Source organism: Aptenodytes forsteri, unplaced genomic scaffold (assembly GCF_000699145.1).
Source record: "Aptenodytes forsteri isolate BGI_AS27 unplaced genomic scaffold, ASM69914v1 Scaffold79, whole genome shotgun sequence".
Taxonomy (NCBI): domain Eukaryota; kingdom Metazoa; phylum Chordata; class Aves; order Sphenisciformes; family Spheniscidae; genus Aptenodytes; species Aptenodytes forsteri.
Window position 1 is genome coordinate 5,363,839 of NW_008794776.1, and position 20,711 is coordinate 5,384,549.

General features: G+C 36.8%; 1 protein-coding gene across 1 annotated transcript in view; it reads left to right on the top strand.

The window, feature by feature from the left end:
* Positions 1-20,711, top strand: part of LOC103894904 (protein HIRA) — a 32,367-nt gene that overhangs the window by 4,183 nt on the left and 7,473 nt on the right. Inside the window, exons 4-20 of the mRNA XM_009274381.2 lie at positions 479-569; positions 1,086-1,180; positions 2,028-2,123; positions 3,440-3,600; positions 4,199-4,366; positions 4,888-5,001; positions 6,749-6,819; positions 9,896-10,001; positions 10,621-10,848; positions 11,568-11,653; positions 12,123-12,317; positions 13,719-13,889; positions 15,442-15,646; positions 16,450-16,554; positions 17,363-17,511; positions 18,836-18,997; positions 19,760-19,818. Coding sequence (XP_009272656.1) covers positions 479-569; positions 1,086-1,180; positions 2,028-2,123; positions 3,440-3,600; positions 4,199-4,366; positions 4,888-5,001; positions 6,749-6,819; positions 9,896-10,001; positions 10,621-10,848; positions 11,568-11,653; positions 12,123-12,317; positions 13,719-13,889; positions 15,442-15,646; positions 16,450-16,554; positions 17,363-17,511; positions 18,836-18,997; positions 19,760-19,818 — 2,262 coding nt within the window. The remainder of the gene's footprint in view (positions 1-478; positions 570-1,085; positions 1,181-2,027; positions 2,124-3,439; positions 3,601-4,198; positions 4,367-4,887; positions 5,002-6,748; positions 6,820-9,895; positions 10,002-10,620; positions 10,849-11,567; positions 11,654-12,122; positions 12,318-13,718; positions 13,890-15,441; positions 15,647-16,449; positions 16,555-17,362; positions 17,512-18,835; positions 18,998-19,759; positions 19,819-20,711) is intronic.

Below are 20,711 nucleotides of genomic sequence, written 5' to 3' on the forward strand. Positions count from 1 at the left end.
AGATGACCTTTAAAAAGGTCCCTTAACCCAAACTATTCTATGATTCTATATTGCTTATAGTTCTAAAATATTCTGGATTTATTATACATTACATTTGAAAGTATAGTTACCTGAACAAGCCATCCCCTTTCTTTTCTTTAAGATATCTTTCCTTCTTTGCCTCTTAATTCCACCTCATTTACCACAAGCAGTTTCCTTTGTTAGAGGAATATTAGTCTGTCTTCTTTTGAGCTACTTTTGGTGAAGCTTTTTTAAATAAGGAATAGTTTTTTTAAAGTAAGAAGTTCCTCAACTGCGACTGAAAGATAAGTACCAATTCATTTATCTAAAGCAGACAGAGTAACTGCTTCGAGTGGAAAAAGCACACTTAAATCCTAAACATCTCCTGTGAAGTTTTGCTGCTTATAAACTCTGTCCCCAGTGCAGAACCACTTAATTCTTGTGTTTCATCTTACAAACTTTCTTTTCTACGTTTCAGCTTGTGTGAACTGTGTGCGATGGTCAAACAATGGAGTTTACTTGGCTTCAGGGGGAGATGACAAGTTGATTATGGTGTGGAAACGAGCTGCGTAAGCATGTTTCTTCCTTCTCGATTTTTATATTTTATTTCAAGTAGGTTACTCTGTCACATCTCTTAGTGTTTCTTCCCTGTGCTGGCCTTTTGTAAGCTCACTGCTTTGCCTGGTGCGTAAAGAGCTGAAACCTGTGACACCACATCACTGGTATTGGAGATTTGGCCTCTTCTGTCTCTTGGGCTGGAGTGTGTCTACCTGGGCAGTCTCTGTCCTCTTGAGGAGCTGAGGCATTTTCTTCTGTCCTTGAAGAAAGCTTCCTGATGAGATTTGAAGAGTTATCTTAAATGTTATCATTTTTTGCTATCTGTAGAAATTGTACATTTTATTGAAGCTATTTTTTTAATAACTGGAATTACTTGCTTTAAAAAATACTTTTTTTTTTTGCTTCAGTTTTCATTGCAGGAATAACTGACTATAAAATAGACATGTACTGTGCAGCTGATTTTCTTTAGAAAGAAAGTTTGAAGAACTTAAGGTGGTTCTGTGGATAACTCCTTCTATTTTAATTAGGTACATTGGACCTAGCACTGTGTTTGGTTCTAGTAGCAAACTTACTAATGTTGAGCAGTGGAGGTGTGTATCAATTCTCAGAAGCCATTCAGGAGGTAAGTTAAAAGATGTTGAATGAACATAATTTGCATGTACTTGGAAAAAAAAATTGTTTTTCAGTGTCACATTTTCTTGCTGAAAACTTATATATTTGGTGGCAAGTCAGTAATTACTTTTAAGAGCAACAATGAAAATCTAAAAGAAAATGTCTTTTTTAATCAAATGCTGATTTTCATACAAGTAACTTCCGGCAATTATGTAGTAGAAAAATTAGCAAATAAGAAACTTACATTTTGCTATTTGCTAACTTAAAAATGAATCTGAATAAAGGAAGCTAAACTGTATTTTTATTTAAATAAATGTTCACACTTTCAGTGAATAATCTCCTGGTTGGCAAAAGATAAAGTTTTTGTAAACCAAAGAATATTAATGTTTATTTAGAAAAAATAACTAAAGAGCAATGCAAAAGATTAATAAACCAGATAATTTCAAATGCATTTTGCACCTGCTGACAGGAGCTATGATTAAAATCAGAATTGAAATCACTTTCATCACTTCAGGTGTGTTGGAATAAAGCGAGTGCATTGCAATAGCTGCTGTTGCTTTTTCATTCAAAACAAGACGAAGTACTTCATACAGGCATTAGTGCTTCCTATAATCCCTAAACATTGCATTCTCTGCCTTGGATTTTTTTTTTCATTCCCCATTGAATGTTAGAAGTTGGAGAGCCTCACTCCCAATGAGTGTTGCTGTGTTCTTTCTTACCTTCCACTCTACTGAGATGATGATAATTTCTTGGCGATAGAAAAAAAACGTTGCCACACAAGTTCTTTTTAAAAAGAAGATTTTTGGATTCTCTGATTACCATCAACATCTTATATAGAAACTTTTTTTTTTAAACAGATGTCATGGATGTAGCATGGTCTCCGCATGATGCCTGGCTGGCATCCTGTAGTGTAGATAACACTGTTGTCATCTGGAATGCTGTCAAATTTCCAGGTGAGAACTCTTGCATTTCAGATGTGCAAGTATGTAAAGCTTTGTGACAAGCTCATCCCTCCATGAGTGTATTTCACTGACTGAAAATCTCTATGTGGGAATGGGTTGTCTGTCTTTTGAGATGACACGCTTGCAATCTGGTGAGTCAGTCCTTCTTCCAAGTTTGGATGGCAGTGAGCAGTGGATTCCACTCTACTGTCAACAACAGCTACATTCAGGTTGTGCTGCTGATTTTACATGAAGGTCATTATTACATATATTTCCTTTTTCACCTTATCTGCAAAATCCCAAATAAATAGGACTTCAGCTTGATATTACATCTATATATACATATATTTTTTTCCGTGTTGCCTTTGTACCTACAGGACTTCATATGCCTTCGGGGGGGGCATTGTCTTATTTACCCCATTTTAAATGCTGCTGCTTAATAAGCAGTGTGACTTTACATGATGAAGGGGAGGAAGGAAGGATGGACTAGGGGAGCCTCACAGTAGCAGAAGCTCTCAAGTCTTACATTTGATGGCCATTTTCCTTCTTCCATTGCTGCAGTGCTGGCAATTCACACAGTCCCGAGGCCTCTGTTTCTTGGGGACTGCACTGCCAGGCGCAGCTGGTGCACTGGACAATTTTAGCTGACCTGCGAGGGTCTGCAGCAGTTAGGGAGCATGTGCCTTTATTTGGCTGCTTCTCACCATGTAACCTGATGCAGGCAAAAACTCCCATTGTTGTGGTGCCCAGTCACTGCCATTTATTTTAGGGTTGCTTCCAATCCTGATATCGGAGTTTTTAGACTTCCAAGCTAGCTGTGTAGCCTGTGCAGTACTCTCAGCCTCTTCTCTCAGTCTGATAAGCAAGAGATTGGCTAAAAGTAGGTTACCAGGTCTGCCAGGCTTGTGTGTCCGTTCAGTCACAACTTTGACTTAGTTCATGTTTGATGCACAAAGCTGAATTTGTTGCGATAATCTTTGGGTACAGAGGAAAGGGTGAATGTTTAACTGAAGTTCCAGTTAAACCGCTGCTTTCCATAGCTTGAAAGTGCTATTCTGAACTTCCTGAGCTCTGCTGGTCCTCCTGCTCTGATCTATTTCTTATACAGAGTTTTGCACCCCTTATTCTGTCCAGACTTCTCTTTCCCACTTTTTTATATCATTCTTAGCTTAAATACAGGTTCCCGTTTGGTCGATATGTTGTTGTTTGTACATTAGGAGAGGTTATATTTAATATGCTGTTTCAAGAAGATATTGTAAATCTCCTCAACAGTCTGTCCTAAAGGACATATCAGTAACTCCTCTCTATTCTCAATTTTGTGTGCACAGAAATTCTTGCCACTTTGAAGGGGCATTCTGGCTTGGTGAAAGGGCTGACCTGGGATCCTGTTGGAAAATACATTGCCTCTCAGGCTGATGATCGAAGTTTGAAGGTGTGGCGGACCATGGACTGGCAGTTGGAAACCAGCATCACAAAACCCTTTGATGAGGTACTTCAGAATGTGTGACCATTCAAAGTGAATTCCTATAGAATGAATGAAAATTGTAAGAATAACTCTGATTCTGCACAAACATTAGTTAAATTAACAGTGCCAAATCAAATGTGCCATATCAAGAGATCAAATTTCTGGGGACAGAAGCCGGTGCTTTGTGAGTGGAGTGTTTTGCAGTGATCTTACGGTATCGTGATTAGTGCAATTACTCTTAGTGATAGACTGTAAACATGTGAGCTGGTGTTGCAAGCTGAAGTCTCATTATTAGCGGTTGGTATGCTGCAGCCCTGTCACTAACTAGGACTGTGATGAATACTGAGTATAAAGTATCCAAAAAGACTTAGATTTTGTTTCCTTTAAAGTTCTCCCCCTCTTGGTGGAGCTTCGTAAGTTACATTAGATCACCTGTATAAACATGGCTGAAGTGCTGAGAATTGTATGTAATGTTATTCTTTTATATTTACAAAAGACTGACTTTGTAATCATATTCCCTGAATCTAAAATTTAAATAGTTTGTATTAAAAAATCCTTTGTTTGCCAAACACTTTTAAAGCTCTAGTATGATGGGGGGTTTTTTTCCTATTCTTTTTGTCAGTGTGGAGGGACAACTCATGTGTTGCGTCTTAGCTGGTCACCTGATGGTCACTATCTTGTTTCTGCTCATGCCATGAATAATTCTGGACCTACTGCTCAGATCATTGAGAGAGATGGATGGAAAACCAACATGGATTTTGTAGGGCATCGGAAGGCAGTTACAGTAGTGGTGAGTGAGTGATAGTAATTTATCCCTGAAGTAAAACTTCTAATACGTGCTTTTTGATGATTTTGTGCATAAATGGGACAAGAGGTGGAGATAGGTGTCAAGATTAGTAAAGCAAACGCATGGTGGCATTTAAAAAACATCAGCTTTACATGTTTACAGTCAGCTTGCTCTTGTGATAAGAGAACTGGACATAGATGAACAAGATAAAGGGGAGTACAGGAGCATATTAGGAATGCCAAACACTAACTTTGTTAGCTGTTCAGTGACTTGATTAAAGTGACTTAGGTTTCTAGTGGGTTCCTGATCGCTAGTAAAATTAATATTATTTGCCATTCCTGTTAAGGCATTCAGAAAGCCCCTTAAGAAAGCATATGCTGCTTTTGTCAGTGCTCTTACAGAGTCTGGTTAGGGACTTTCTATGAAATGTTTCTTTTTCACTCTTAAGTGGAAAACTTGCTTGTAAAGCAGGTCTACTAAAATGTGATTACTGTAATAAAATTTGGGGCATCTCATTTGTTCAGAAATTCAATCCAAAAATCTTCAAGAAGAAACAAAAGAATGGGAGCTCCACCAAGTCAAGTTGTCCTTACTGCTGTTGTGCTGTTGGTAGTAAGGATCGATCTCTTTCTGTCTGGGTAAGTGTTTTGCTGCCTTTGATGTGGTCATTTGGATAACTTGAGGGTTTAGCACAAAGGTCATGTGTGCAGCATTAAGTCTTATATTTAGATTCATGTTTAGTTTTTTTTTCCTCTCTTGTTACAGAATTAGCTGGGGTGGGAAGGAAGTGGATTGGTATTAGTTCATTACTCTAAAGCCAAGAGCAGCTAGAAGCCAGTGGCAGAGTATGTTGCTGTGGTAAGGGAGAGGAACTGTTAGGGGAAATAATGTGTTACCACAGTTAAAAAACATAATTCATCCCTATTTTCTTCCTATGTCTTTTACTCTTTCTTCATGTGAGTCTCATAAGAAAAAGACTTTACTGTTTCTCCATGTTTAGCCCACCTACCCATTAATCGCTCTTAGAGTCTAGCTTTGTTAGTCTTGCTTTTATGGGTGTGAGGAGAATATAGCAGGCACAGGATAGCTGTTTCTGAGCATATATACGGCTCATCTTTATGCTTCGTTCTGGCTTCAATCCCTGGCTTCTGCCTTTGCTATGGAAAGGAATGTGAAAGTGAATGAGCTTTTTAAGTATATGTTCAAATTTTCAATATCGAGTTTGGGTTTTAGTTTAAAATCTACACTGAAATTGTTATTCTGGCTAAGAGAAGAGTAGCTATTCTCACATTTATAAATGCAAGATGTGTTGTTTGGCAACTGCAAAGGACAGGGAATAAATTTAACTGATTTGTAAAGCTTTGTGATGAGAATGTGTGCCAGAACACATCAATTGCTAACTGCAATCTACTATTTACAGATTCCAGTGTGATATTTATCCATCAATCGCTAAATGCCTAACACTAAATCTGTTTCTGGCAATGCTACCGGTGCATACCCATATCAAAGTATTACTCTCAGTATATTTTACTTTCTATTTATACTATGATTTCATTTAGGGTGCCTGTTGAGGTTATACTAGGTATTACAGAGATGCAAAGTTACAGGCAGTCCTTGCCCTGGAGAGCTTAATAGATATGTATGTAACACAGACCTATGGAAACATAAAAGAAATAACTACTGAAGATGACTACTACACTACATCTGTGAACCTATAAGCATGAAACATCGTAGATCACATTGACTTTTCCTGCTTCATTTCAGTTGTACTATATACTATGGATATTAAGTCCATTGGTTTAACATTAAAGAGCTTAGAATATCTGATTTAGAACAGGTTACTGGGAATTTTCATATTCAGTTCTTTATTACTAAGCTGATTTATAAGTGTAGAGGAATCCTCTTCAAGAATAACCGTGAGTCAAAGTCCCTTTGCTCTTGATAGGTTTCACTTACTTATACAAGTAGTCTGAGTGAGGACATGGAAACCTAATCTGTTTTCTGTCTTCCTCTTGTGCTGGCAGTTTGCAACATCCTTATCTCAGTAAAGCTTAGAATAGAAGCTGTCTTTAGCATGTGCGGAATTACTTTGAGTGGTAGAGAGTGTTCTGTGACTGCAATGTAAAGGCAAAGTTGGTTAAGAAATTCAGTCTGTGTTTCAGAAAGGAGGAGAGGATTGAATGTCAGCTGCTTTCTTCAAAGCTTCTCTGTGCCAGTAGTGGAATGGGTAACTAGCTGCTTCAGATACACCATCAGGCATACAGCTGTCTCCTGGCCAGATCTTGTTTGGTGAATATTGTTAGACTCTGGGAGAGTATTAATGTGGTAATATTTGTGGTAACATAGAACTTCTAAATTTCTGAGTGTTGTTTCTTCTGTTTTAAGCTCACATGTCTGAAACGACCTTTAGTTGTCATACATGAGCTGTTTGACAAGTCTATCATGGACATCTCCTGGTAAGTTGATTTCTGCTATTTGTTACAAAAGCCAAAGCATTGCTATCAACTTTAGGTACACACATTAACTGGAAATTCCTTAAAACAGTACAGGTTGTAGCTGTTGGAACACGAGTAATCAGTTCCTGAAGTTTTTGGTTCTGCTTCAACGTCTTTGGTAGTAACGTTAGCAACTAGCATGTGGTCACTTGAGATTGTGTAACATTAAAACTGAATAAAAATTAATGTATTTAGAACATGATGCAGCAAAATACCTGTGGAATGAGTTCCTACTTGTTATAATTATCTGAAAAGTTTTTTCATAGAATATGTATTTTATACCATGACATGGTGGACGTGGTGAGTTTTATGTGCATTACATCTATGAAAAGTTATTGCACTATACAGTTATGACAAATTCAGGTGAACCTTCTAGGCCAATCTTTCATTCATGCCTAAGGAGACAATATAACAAAAGAGTTCGTGTGTGGGTTTTTTTAAAATGTTTTATACATACACTTATACATACACTCACTGATCTTTTCACACACAGACACCCCACCCCCCCTCATCGTTTGAATGCCTGAAGGATTTTCATGTATAAAAAAAGTACATGCAATAGCTTTTGTAAAAAAGTACATGCAATAGCTTTTGGGTTTAGTAAAATTGTAGTTATACCATGTTGTTGCAGTGCCATGTGAAGGGTGTAAATTGCTCTGTGTTGAAGAGTAGCAGAGGCTGATCATGTAGCAAGTCTTAGAGAAGGGATAATGAACCTACTACACCCAACCACACCCCATCCACCAACCACAGGACATAGCAGAAGGGCAAGTGCTGAGCTTTCCCAAGAGGCTGCAGGACATCTCTAGTGATTTGGGTTGGGTTGGACAACCCACTTTCCCAGCAGTCTACTGTCCCAAATCTTGTTTTCCTCTTTCTGCAGTTAGTGGTGCTCTCTCCTCTCCTGCCTTCTTCCTAAGGCCTGGTCATAAAAATGCAGACGTTAATAGTTCTTTATCCACTGCAAGACTTGAATAATAAGGGAGAAATAACCATGAGACCACTCAGTAAATGGTATTAAAAAAATACTCTGCACCTTTGCATCAGGTGATTTAGAGTTAAGGGTTCTGTACAAGACTAGTATTTTTTTTGATGACAGGCACACAGCTGATTACATAGGTTGTCTTAATTCTAGCACTTCCTAACTTTTGAAATTCTACCTTAATAGCTATAACAGTCTTGGTGGGTTTATGCTTTAAATTTTAAAGCTTACAATTGTATGACTTCCTGTTTTCTGTGTGCCATGTGGATTTTGCCATGAAGCACAAGAAAAAGTTTTCAAAACCAAAACATTTTTCTTTCTTTAATAGATTAAGGCTAGAAAGCCAGTTAAGTGGAATAGTTCCTGAGAGTGCTGCTATTGCTGTAGTACAATAGCTTTGAATAGTTTTGTTTTCCTGTAGTTTTTTACTTCTCCATCTGCAATTTGCACATTTTTCATGGCATAAAGTCATTGGGAGTAATAGCTGGTTAACATTTTGCAGTTTCTGAGGAAATGGTTCTGTGGGATATTTGAGAGACAAAGGATCATCAGGAAGCTTGTTATTTTTATATCCTCTTTACAAATTGAAATGTATGGCTAAAATGTCAATAATATGGAATGTTCCCAGAAACGTGCTCCATTCTGAAAACAGACTGAGTAAATTCAGAGGAATCTGATACTATTATATTGTTATAGCTGTCTCGTTTCCATTTTAGAGTTTTAGACTTGGATCCATCATCATAATATCTGAACATGATTGTTTTCGTGGAACAATTGCTTGGATCCAGAGGTCAATAGGAACTCAGCAATTTTGTCTGCTAAGCAAGCAGAAAACTCTCAACAAGATTTTATCATTTTCTAACTTGGAGTAGTGTTGGTTAACCTAGTTACACTGTGCTGAGGCTAACTTCTGTGGATGTGATGCTATCAGGGTACCAGCCACCATGAAAAAAGATGTTTTCAAACACCTATAGCCATGATGCATGTAATACATTTTTAAGCGTTGCTGGACTAATTTGGATAGGACTTCAGAGTTCTGCCTGCTTCCCTTTCCTCTTCTGTTCTCTGTAACAAATAATCTGTAAACCACTATGTCGCTGTCTCTGTGAGCTCTATAATTGGAAGTTACTGGGTTAGCAGTCAAAACTCGTCAAATATTATTTTTTTCAAATGTGCAATAATAGGTTATATATGGAAGGTTATCGTTCCATTAAGACTAGAATGTATAGTTTCTCCTCCCTCTCTTCCACCAAGAAAACCTTTTGAGACCTCTGGAAGAGGGTTGCAATATATCCCCACATACAAGAATATGTGCAGTTTGCTTAAAAACCCAAATAATGAACAATAACAAAATCAAACATATGTTCTTGCCTTAGTACAGAGATTTTTTTGACTGCTCAGATGCACATCTGGCTTTCTTTTTATTGCTGTCGCTTCAGATAATGATGATAGAGAAGAGGCATCTACCCAACATACAGAGCTTCCCTCTTAAGAGTCTCATCCCTTCTGCTTCCTATCTTGTTTATTTGAACTGTAAGCTCTTTATAGGAACGGACTACCTGTTACTTGTTTCCCACGCATGATGAAGCTTCATCTTCCATGGGCCCCAAACAGCAGTTTATATGGCCTTAAAAGAAGTGTATCAGTTGCTTACCTGCTGAAGGCCCCTTTCTTCACCCAGTTCCATTAGCACACAAATTATGTATGTCTTTTGAAGGAAATACATTTATAATTTTCTCTCATTGTTCATTGTGAACACTAGTCTGTTTTACCCCTACAGAAAGGTTTTCATGGTGCTGATCATGCCATGGGTAGGTGTATTGTTCTAATGCCACCTTGCTGTGTGCAGTCTCCAAAGGAATATCGGCACACGGACTCCTGCTGTCCATCACTCTGTCTCCTTGCTGTCCCACTTCTTTGGTTCCATCAGTAGCTGCTGTGATAATAAATCTTATGCCAAGATTTTTAGTGAGCGATTTATTGTACTGCCCCTTTGCATCAATGAAAGATTGAAAACAAAGACGGACCTTTATTTCCTTATTTTCCTTATTCCAGGACCCTTAATGGACTCGGTATCCTGGTGTGTTCCATGGATGGATCAGTGGCGTTTTTGGACTTTTCCCAGGATGAACTTGGAGATCCACTCAGCGAGGAGGAAAAGGTACAGTAAGCACTCGGAGAACCTGTGTTCATATTGAAGGGATGTATTGATTAAATTAAAAGATTCAATTAAAATATTGGACTATTTATAGAAGTATGTAGTGACTGATTTCCATATTACAGAAAAATGTGTTCTTGTCTACTTTACAAATCATTAAAAAAGAGTAGTCAAGAAATGAATTTGTGGTATTTGTTTCTATTCTGGAAAGAAAGTCTATTTGGAAAACATCCACTTGCTTCACGTCATTATACATTTGAAGTAATTATTTGGCCAAGGAAACGAGGAGTGGGTGCTTCAAAACACTTTAAAATTACTCTTTGACTTGCATATATGATTCTATGATTCTATTCTAAGTCTTTTTAAACTGATTGCTGTTGGCTGTTTTTTCTTCTCATTGCTATTAGCAGCTAAAGCTTTGAATTCCAATTATTTTATGTATTGATTTAGAGTTAGCTGAAAATATAAAGAAAAAAAAATCTGTAGTGTATAAATGATACAGAGGGCATTTGCATTTTATGGATTCCATTAGATTTTTGTGATTCTATTACATTACAATTAGTGATGTCATGCTAGCAGTTGTAGTCACTCTTTTTGTGTGATACATTTTTAACGCCCACAGAGCAACATTCATCAGTCCACCTATGGTAAAAGCCTAGCTATAATGACTGAAGCTCAGTTGTCTACCACCATTATTGAGAATCCAGAGATGCTCAAGTATCAACAGAGACAGCAACAGCAGCAGGTGGAGCAGAAGAACGTGTCAATTAGGGAAGCATCTGGGACTGTGACAGCAGCTCCCAAAGTGGCAAGCATGGTTAATGGGGAGAGTTTGGAGGACATTAGAAAGGTAGGTGTTCTTGGATAGTCACTTTATAGTGTCAAGTGCTAAGCCGATAAATACCAAACTGCTTATGATAAAACCAATTTCCGCTTCCTTATCCGTGTTGAATGGCACCTTTCAACCCACGAATGGTCCAGTTGACATTACTGGGATTTTTTGAAAAGTTAAAATACTTCTAAGCAGAAGTAAGACTATGCAGAAAAAGGCTTGTGGATACTTCTATGATGTGTGCTAAATTCTCGGTGTGCAGAAAGGAAACCAAAGGTAGCTAATAACAGTCCAATTGTAGAACTGTGCTTCGGTTTCTCAGTGAAGGAGGTTGAAAGCATTATTTAATTCTCCCCTAAACATAGAACACGACTTCTAATGAAAGATTCAGTGCGCACAGATGAGAATGTTTCGGACTTGACTCTCTAATGTGGAGAGAATCAGAATTCTATTGTACTTTGTACTATATGAACTTCTACTTAAAAAACACCTACTATTGGTCAAAAAGAAGTTGTGGCATTAAAATAACTTGTATTAATAAAAATGTAGATTGATTCTATTTATGCAATAGTAGCATGGTTCAAAGACAATATGGAAAAAAAATCTTTGTTAACAGATTTTTAATTGAGGAACATCTTACATCTAATACACCTATTCTTGTCAGTTGGGAAAAAAAGAAAAAGAAAAAAAGCATCTCCTATTTATCAGAAATAATGATGAAATATATTTCCTAACAGAATCTCTTAAAAAAACAAGTTGAAACACGAACAGCAGATGGTCGGAGAAGGATCACGCCTCTCTGCATAGCTCAGCTGGACACTGGGTACGTTTGGAAGTGGTCTTTAAAATCCTTCTTTACCTTTTTATCTTTTTTTTCCTTTTTTCTGACGCAAACTAAGAATTCTGACTTATTTTAATCTTATGGCATCTAAAGCACTTGCTGGAAATACCTTGTGTGTACTTACAGAATATAGTTTCAACCTATGTTCTCTTAGCTATTAGATCTCACTTCTAATAGGTAAGGCTAATTCTCATTATCTACCATTATAGATGAGTGAACAACACTCTAATGTATCGCAGGTTCATATCTACATTAATACTGGCTTTATCGTCCTTTGTATACGAGAAACAACTCTGCAAAGTTAGGTGTTGGTGGTTTATTTAGGTTGTATATGAGTATCCACATGTGGAAAAGGGAAGGATGGAATAAATAGTTTAGTTAAAATTACCCTTTTTCAATTATTTGTAAAGTGTTTTTGAGAAATATATTTGTTGTTTGTCTTTTTGCTTAGGGATTTTTCTACAGCATTTTTCAATAGCATCCCAATATCTGGATCTCTTTCTGGCTCAATGATGTCTTCTCAAAGTAACCAGCAGCTCATGTCATTAGATTCTAACGCAGCAAATTCCCTTAATACTTCAAAGCCTTCTGTAGAGCCAACAGCAGCCAGTATAAAACCAACAGATGATGCAGCCAATAAAGATGGGTCAGTATCTGCAGTTTTGTTTTTAATTTATATGACTCCATTTAGTTTTTAATTCTCATTTACAGTTATGTAATCACGCAATTATTAAAGTGGTTTCCTTACCTCAAAACATCAAGAATCTAACATTCCTGAAAACATCAAGATTTTATTAGTATTTGGTTACTTTAAATGGTGATAAATCAGTAATGAATAAATCCATATGCATAGTTCTGGAAATGAATTTCAACGCAATGAGGTTGATGGCTAATGCTCTAACAAATTGACTTGCTTTATAGATTACTGGGTCGCTATTAGTAAATAATAGAAGGTTTTCCAGCAATGGAAGTAATGAAGCCTGTTTTCCATCACATTCTGTCCTGTGTCCTGTAGATCTCTCTTCAAACATGGTAGTACTTTTTCCCTGTGTAGCAATCCCATCAGAGCACAGTGACATTGACTTGTCAATGCTCATACACTGATTGGCCAGTCTGTCTTTCAAATTAATTATGGAACAGCTAAATTTTACTTGCTTTTCCCTCAGTGGTAACACTGACTTGGTTTCTTCTCAATGTGTTTTTATAGCGTTTGTAAGAGCACAGTGTCACTGGAACCTCTACCACTCCATCAAATTTAGTTGAAATTAGCCACAGATTAAAAAATGAGTGGGTAGACTATGAGAAATGATTGACAGATGAAACTATTAAGTCTCATTTTCTTTGGAAATTGGACTTCTAATAGCTTTTTAGTACAAACATCAGTTATCTTAGAGCCATTCTTTCAATTCATTCTCTGAATGAATTGAAAAATCTCTAAAGTAAACAGCTATTCAAATAACAGATACCTGGAATGCTTTAGTATGGGGAAAACACATTCCTTTGCCTTAGAGTTATGCTTGGAAAGGCCTAATAATTAGTTTGAATTCAACAACAACAAAATGAAAACCTGGCATGAATTGTTTCAGCCCAAATTGTTTGATTGATAAACAGTGGAATATAATCTTGTAACGGAAAGTATTTGGTAACCTGAACAAGGGGTAAAACCAGGAACTCCAGCCATCAGTTAAGATAGTGATCCTTTCCCTTTGGGTATGTAAGTACCAGCTGAAAGTATCATTTCATTCCTGAGTTAAAAGTACATAATGAATGAATTACGGTCTTTTAATCTAGATGTATCTATGCGGCCACATGAAGCTCTTAGCTCTGAGATGTATCATAAACAGCTTTTGAGAGTAGGCAAAGCTCGCAAGATACTGATGCATGGAAGGGGAAAAAGCATATCACAATTCATGTATGTACTTGAGTGAAAGGTTTTCAATATAGTTTCTGGCCAGTATAATGAATGCTAGCTAGTTGTTATGAGTGATGCAGGTTACCAATATTAAATTTCTTTCAATCCTTGTTTTCTTGTCCCTTTTACTGACAGTGTAAATGCTACCTCTGCCTCAGCTGCTCCTCCTGCATCATCTTCCTCTGTGTTGACAACTCCATCCAAGATTGAACCTATGAAAGCATTTGATTCTAGATTTACAGAACGATCCAAAGCCACCTCAGGGACTGCTGTTGTAACAAATACAAATCAGACTGTTGCGGACAGGTAAGGCATAGCCTGGGGGCAAAAAAAAAAAAAGGATAGTAATGTAGAGAGTTAAAATGCTGATTCTCTGTGGTGTGGATGTCATGGTGCTGGCACTTTAGAAATTGTCTTGGGTCTCTTCCACAATTGGAAGGAAGGAGACGGCTGTGAATAGGTAAATTCTTTGCTGGCAATATCCCTTTGTACATTTGTCTCTGGCATTTGGGATCAAGAAGACTCCTCAAAATATTCCGAGTTAAAACTATCGTTACAAGAGGCTGTGTGTGCGTGTGCCTCCATGTGTGGCTGCATGCATCTGTGCTCCTTAGAAGACAAAAATAGCCAGCCTGCATCTTTATACAAGAGTGAGATTTACTTCAAGATAAATTACCATACATGTCTGCAGAGGGCCTATCATAATAGCTGCAGATGTATTTCAGTTTTATGCCTTGAAGGCATGCAGAGAAGACGCTTTGATTTTTAAGGGTTTTTGGCTCTGGATCCACATGATTTTTAAAAAAAAACAAGAAAGCCTTTGGTTTTGTGACATAGTGTGTTATGGCATAAGCATTCCTGCTTCACCAAAACACATAATAGAAAAAATAGCAGTCTTGAGAAAGAAGTACGTAGTTCCCCAACTTATTATCAATAAAATGTGTTTTTACTAAATACCTCAATATTTTTATATCAAAGGGTTTAACCATATGATGCAGAAGAAAGATGTATTAAATTACTCTCATAATTGCTTCTAATGTGTCAGTAAAGTATGGATAAAAGTGTATTGTATTGTTTGGCATAATTCAGATGCCAAAGAAAAAAGGTTTGGGTTATGCAAGATATCTCTAGGAAGCCAAGTGGTTATGGAATAAGTGGTAAAACGTTGTGAGTTAATAACCAGCTATTGGAGGGAATGGGAAGAGTATGATTAAATAACCTATTTTAGTGTATAATGGTTAACAAAAGAGTTCACAGGGATTTGTACTTTGTCTTCTTTAGTTATATTGTATTCCTGAAATGGAAAATGGAACAGTGAGGTCATTTGTATGGTTTGCAGATATGCATCTTTCTTACAGTAGTCAGAACTGAATAGGACAACTTTTGGGGATAGACAACAGACTGACAAATGAAGTTCTGCATGAGGAAGCAGAAAGTGTAATGTCCATTGGAGGGAAAAGATTAACTACTCTTGCATCTTACAGAGTGCTGAATTATTTGTATCAACCCAGGGAGAGAGATCTGATTGTAATTGGAACTGAATGCTACAATAAAGTTGTTATTTACAGCTTTATCCATTTGCTAACTGCTAGTTTGATTAATTTTTTTTTAAAGGAGAGAATATGTCTGATCAGCTTACATATATATTGCACATTGTACTTTGGTGGAGGATTTGCCATACCTCTTTAGCTTCCTCCTCTTGCCTTTGTGCATATTGAAATACACTCAAACAAGGCTAAGAATGTATCTTCTTACCTACAAGAATGCAGTGCGTAGGGTATGTGGCAGCTTTTGGAATCAGCTTATATAAAATGTGAAATACTTTTTTATTTTTCTTTTTTTTTTTTTACTTGCTCAGACTGAAGGATCAGAATTTAATTAAAGACAGTAAGCCCAAGGATATTCTGGAGAGCAGCAGTGACAGTGAAGAGAAGATTCCAGCTGCTAAACCACTCAGCGCACCCAAACGGAAACTGGAACTTGAGGGCGAAACGGTAGAAAAGAAGAAAAAAGGAAGGCCTCGAAAAGACTCCAGACTTGTACCAGTAACTTTAACTGTTCAGGTGAAATAAATAAGATTCATTGTAGCTTTCAGTATTCATTTAATAAAGTCAGTCCCATGTTGACTTGTTCCATCAAGTCAGGGAAATACAAGTAGTATAAGTCACTCAGAATTTTTAGCCATCCCTCTTCCTTGCCTCTTTTTAAAATTTAAGATTATAAAAAGCAGATGCACGTGGTGTGGCAAATGTGTCCATCCTTTATATAAATATGCAGCTACTTACTAAACAGTACCAGCATGCTAAGTAGTGATAGCCTGCAAATGACTGTGTAGAATAAAATGAAACACCATTAGCATTTGATGTTCTTTGATGGAGAGTGGCCCACGCACAAGAGAGTGACTTGGATATGATGGCTCAAATAGTTATGACTTTCCTAGGAACCATGAAGTAGTAAGTTGTATTAGAGTTCCCATCATTTTAGGCCGTATAGATCCTTCTCTTTTCAGTATTCAGAGCTCAGCTTTTCCATGCAATATACCAGAATTTCCATTAATTAGTTCCAGCTGAAAGGTGGAGGGGGTCTGTAAAAAAACAAAACAAAACAAAAAACCAAAAAACCACACCATCTAGTTTGTTTTGGTTTTTTAATTCTTAGAAGCTATATTAAAAAATTTGTGTTTATACAACTAATCTGAAAATGATTAATATTTGCAATTGGCATTATTTGGAATTTTTTAAAAAAAGGTTTTCTCTTTCAAATTCAATCTATATTATAGAATATCTTTGGTTTTAAATTTTATGTAATGGAAAAATTTAACCAATTTTGCAATTTAACCACTTTTGCAATTTTTTGTTTTTTCCAGTCCCCAGCTACACTGGCCTCTGAGAAGGATGCTGCTTGTATCTCGGCACCAGCATTAGCACTTAAAATGCCAACCCCAATCCCACAGAAATCGTTTACTTTGCAAGTAAGTGGACTATAAGGGGGAAAAAAGCTTAATACTTTAAAAAAATAAATCCTGTTGGTTTTTTTTAATATATTTTTAGATTATTCAGGATCCTTTGATAAATTAACATTTGAATACGTGTATTTGTTCAAGCAAGCAAGATGGTATACTTCAGCTTCTAAGAATATGTCTATATGAGAAAAGTTAATGGCAAATCAGCTAAAAATAGGACATTTCGGAACTAGCTAAACTTCCAAGAGGAGTACCTCTGGTTCATCAGTCCCTCCTCCTGGTTAACCAAAGTGTGTCATAAAGATAAGAGGGTCTGACAGGAGTAACTGCTGCATTATTATTACGGTTGTGTTGGTAGTACACTGCTGAAGAGAAAAAAAAAAAGTGTTTTCTGAGAGCGCTCTGGAGATGCTCTACATCTGAAGAGACTGGCAAATAGTATTACTTTAGGTATTTATGAAATAATTTTTCTGCGTGTTTAGGTTGTGGTAGTCTGGTTCTAATTGCAAGATTGTAGGGAGACTGGGCACATCTAGACTTGATCTGGTGCCCTTAATTAGGAAGCACAGAATAGCACCACCTTTCTTCATTCTTATGCCCCGAATACAAGGAAATTATTTGTGTTCTAGCCAAGACTGATTTTCAGAGGTCTGCTGCTTTTGAAGTACCACAGTGTATTTTGAAGCCATTTTAAACAGAGAATGCCATACTTAAATCCATTCTTAACGTCGGCATTGTTTTGGATCTAATAGTAGTTGCTGCTTTTTTAAGTAGTTATTTTCCTCTTCCAAAAAGTATTTTATTTTTTATTTTTCAGATAAGTTCAGATCCATCAATGTACCTTGAAGTGGAGAATGAAATGACCACAGTGGGAGGTTCAAAGTTGAGCAGGTTAAAGTGTAATCGAGAAGGAAAGGAATGGGAGACAGTCCTCACCAGTCGAATTGTCACTGCAGCGGGAAGCTGGTAAGAGAGTACATTTTGGAGGAAGTGGGAGCCTGCAGAAGATAAGTAGTCCTGAAGGCCAGAAGACATTTTTAGGGATACAAAAGTACACTTTACAGAAACTTAATTAGCCCTAAACCCACATATTTACAAATAAGCAGAGACTCTAATAATATTTTTTTTTTCCTACTTATTTAGAAAAGTTGATTAACTGGATCACTTCTATTAGGGATTTTTGTGATTCTTTGTGCTTGGCTCAAGGTGTGCTATTTCTCTTCTAGCTAACCTGGTCTAATACATTGATGCTTTTAAACGCTTATCCTGTGGAGTTTTTTGTAGGGATTCTGACTTATTTCTGTTGACTACTGCTATTTGCTGGTTTTATCACTCTCCATTGTAATTTTTACACAATCTTGCTTAATAAATGTTTTGTGGATAAAAATACGTACTGCTCTTACTCTTAAGACCAGTTTCACTCCAAGTATTAGCTCTATGCAGTCTTAAAGCATCACAAATTCTCATTAGCCAGGTACAACTATTTTCCTGTGTATTTACATTTCTCCTTTAAACTTCTCCATTAAAGTGGACTAAATCATGGTAAGTGACAGTTGTTCAAGTGCTACCTACTAAAGAATGAAAAATTTGAAACAGGATGTTTTGTGACGTTGAAGTGTTTTCCTGAGTCTTTTGATATTTTTTCTCTTTATTTTTCTCAACTTTGCTTAGTTCCAACCTCAGAGTTTAAATTGAAAGTATGTTTCTGAAGCCTGAGCCATGAGATTCACTATTTGTCAGAATTTTTTTGAAACATTTTTTTAACTTGAGTTTTATGCTGATTCTCTAGTAACACCCTTAAGTTGTTAGTATTTGTAGTTAGTAGTAATAGCTTTTATTACACAGGCTTGCATAGTTGAAAAAATTAGACAAGCTTGCAGACATATAATGCTTTGTGCAGGTCTGAAAAAGAAGCAATGGATTTTAAAGCTAAATACAAATTCAGGCCTGAAGAAGAGCTTGTGTATACCCAAAAGCGTTACTGATATTTCCAGCAATGCCACTTGGTCAAATAAAAGATACTATCTCGGCCTGCAAACCTTCTGCCCATCTCCTTAGACCATCATAGTTATAACCAAATTAAGGAGGCATAGAACGCATCTATAGATAATCTGTGTGCTTTTTGAACTTTTCCTTTGGTACCCAGGATTTTTTTAAAAGCTGTAATAGTTACCTTTTGGGGAATTAGCCCAAGTTGTATGATAAATTAAGAAATCAGTCTGGTTTTATGCTACTTGCATTTGACAAAATGTAAATGTTTCTTTTTGGTTTTTGTTTGTTTGTTTTTTAGTGAGATTGTAAGTGTAGCCTGTGAGAAACGAACATTGTCAGTATTTTCAGCTTGTGGTCGTCGCCTTCTTCCCCCTATAATATTGAATACACCCATTTCCACCCTACATTGCACAGGTTCTTACATCATGGCTCTCACCACTGCTGCTATGCTCTCTGTTTGGTAAGTACCATATTAGGCTGCAGCAGCTGGCTGCGCTGATTTTTATAGGTAACTGTTCAATTGTGTTGATGCATTCCTGTTGAAACTGAGGCTTAAACCAAATCGGGTCTGAACACAAGTCCATTTTTGGATATAATATGAAGAGTTAATTGGGCAGGACTTGAACCCTGTTTCTTTTCCTTTCTAGGATGGTCCATAATGTTGAATTTGATTCTAGAAGGAAGATAGATGATCAGCTAGAAGTTACTAGTTTAAACAGCTTCCCTAGGATAGACTTGTGTCATGCATATGGAATGGACTGAGGGGGGAAAAAGGAGAAATACGGATATTTCCAACTTCCATTATACTTAGCCAATAAAGTACATGAGTTTCAGAGTTAGAAGTACTCTAGCCATCTTCAAGATACCAAGATAAAAACCGCAGTACTTGTTTACAGTTGTTGAATTTAATCTAATGCCTCATGCAAGTCAGAGCTCCTAAAGGAGTTATTTGGATCCTTAGTGTTTGCTTAGCTGTAATGAGGTTTCCTGACGAATAACTGTATAAAAGTTGTCCTCTGCTACTGACTTCTGTCTTGCCGTAAGGGGTTTGAGTTTGCCAAAATCTTTTTGTCGAAGCAATGAAGAAAATGTAAAAATGAAAAAACCCAAACTCCTCCAAAGAAACCACTTTGTCATGAATATTGAAGAAGTGCATTTGTTAAATGATTTTGGAGCTTACAGTTGTTTTTACACTGCAGACTTGTTCTTTTGTCTTTTTCAGGGATGTTCACAAGCAGACAGCCATTGTTAGAGATGAGTCTTTGCAAACAATATTTTCAGGTAATAAAAAGGGTCATTTACTTACCAACCTTTGAGCCCACCTGTACTATTTAGTGCCATTTATGAATATGCTGAAATTTTACAAAACCTGAAAAGCCTAAACAAATAAATCTACTTTGTTATTGTGTAATAAAGGGAAGTCATCGGCAATGTTGAAATACAGTAGAAATAACTGAGATGAGAATATCAGCGGTTAACAGACTTGTACAAGATTCTGTAGCTTATTATATCCTGGCTTGCTTCTGAATGTGAAGGTTCAGTGTTGTGAAGATCACAAACCAAATATTTTATGTAAATCTGCTATTACAGCAATTTCTCTGTGTGCACTTGGCATGTATATTATCTTAATGATGAACAACAACTGATTGTCTCAAATTCGTTATTTCAAAATCTTCAGTTTCTGTCATTGCTAATGTCTGGCACAAAACAAATTATCAAAAAAGCAGTGTCTCAGAGCATATTGGCTTCTGTTTTAGCTTTAATCCATACAGTACTAATCAAAACTACCTAGAGAAGTAGTTGTACTAGCAGTTTGCAAATGTCTTCATTAGAAGTTACATGCACAAACCCTGGGCATGGGATATGCTGGGAAATGAGAAACTCCAGCTATCCCACTTATACTATGTTCTTGGAGAGCACACTTTTCTAAGTATGCTCGTTTTTAGAATTTTAACTTAATGGGAAAAAGAAAGATAAAGGCTTCTTGGGTTACAGAAGACGTGGCAAAATTGCTGAAGATTGCCCCTAGGTATGGAGAATGTTTCCAATTAAGCCAATGTTCTGTACAAATTGCAGTATCAAGATTGATAATGTGTTTTGCAAAAGAGTGATTTTAATGCTACTTCACTGAGCCTGATGCTTACCATCATTATCTTATGCCTTGACCTTCCTAT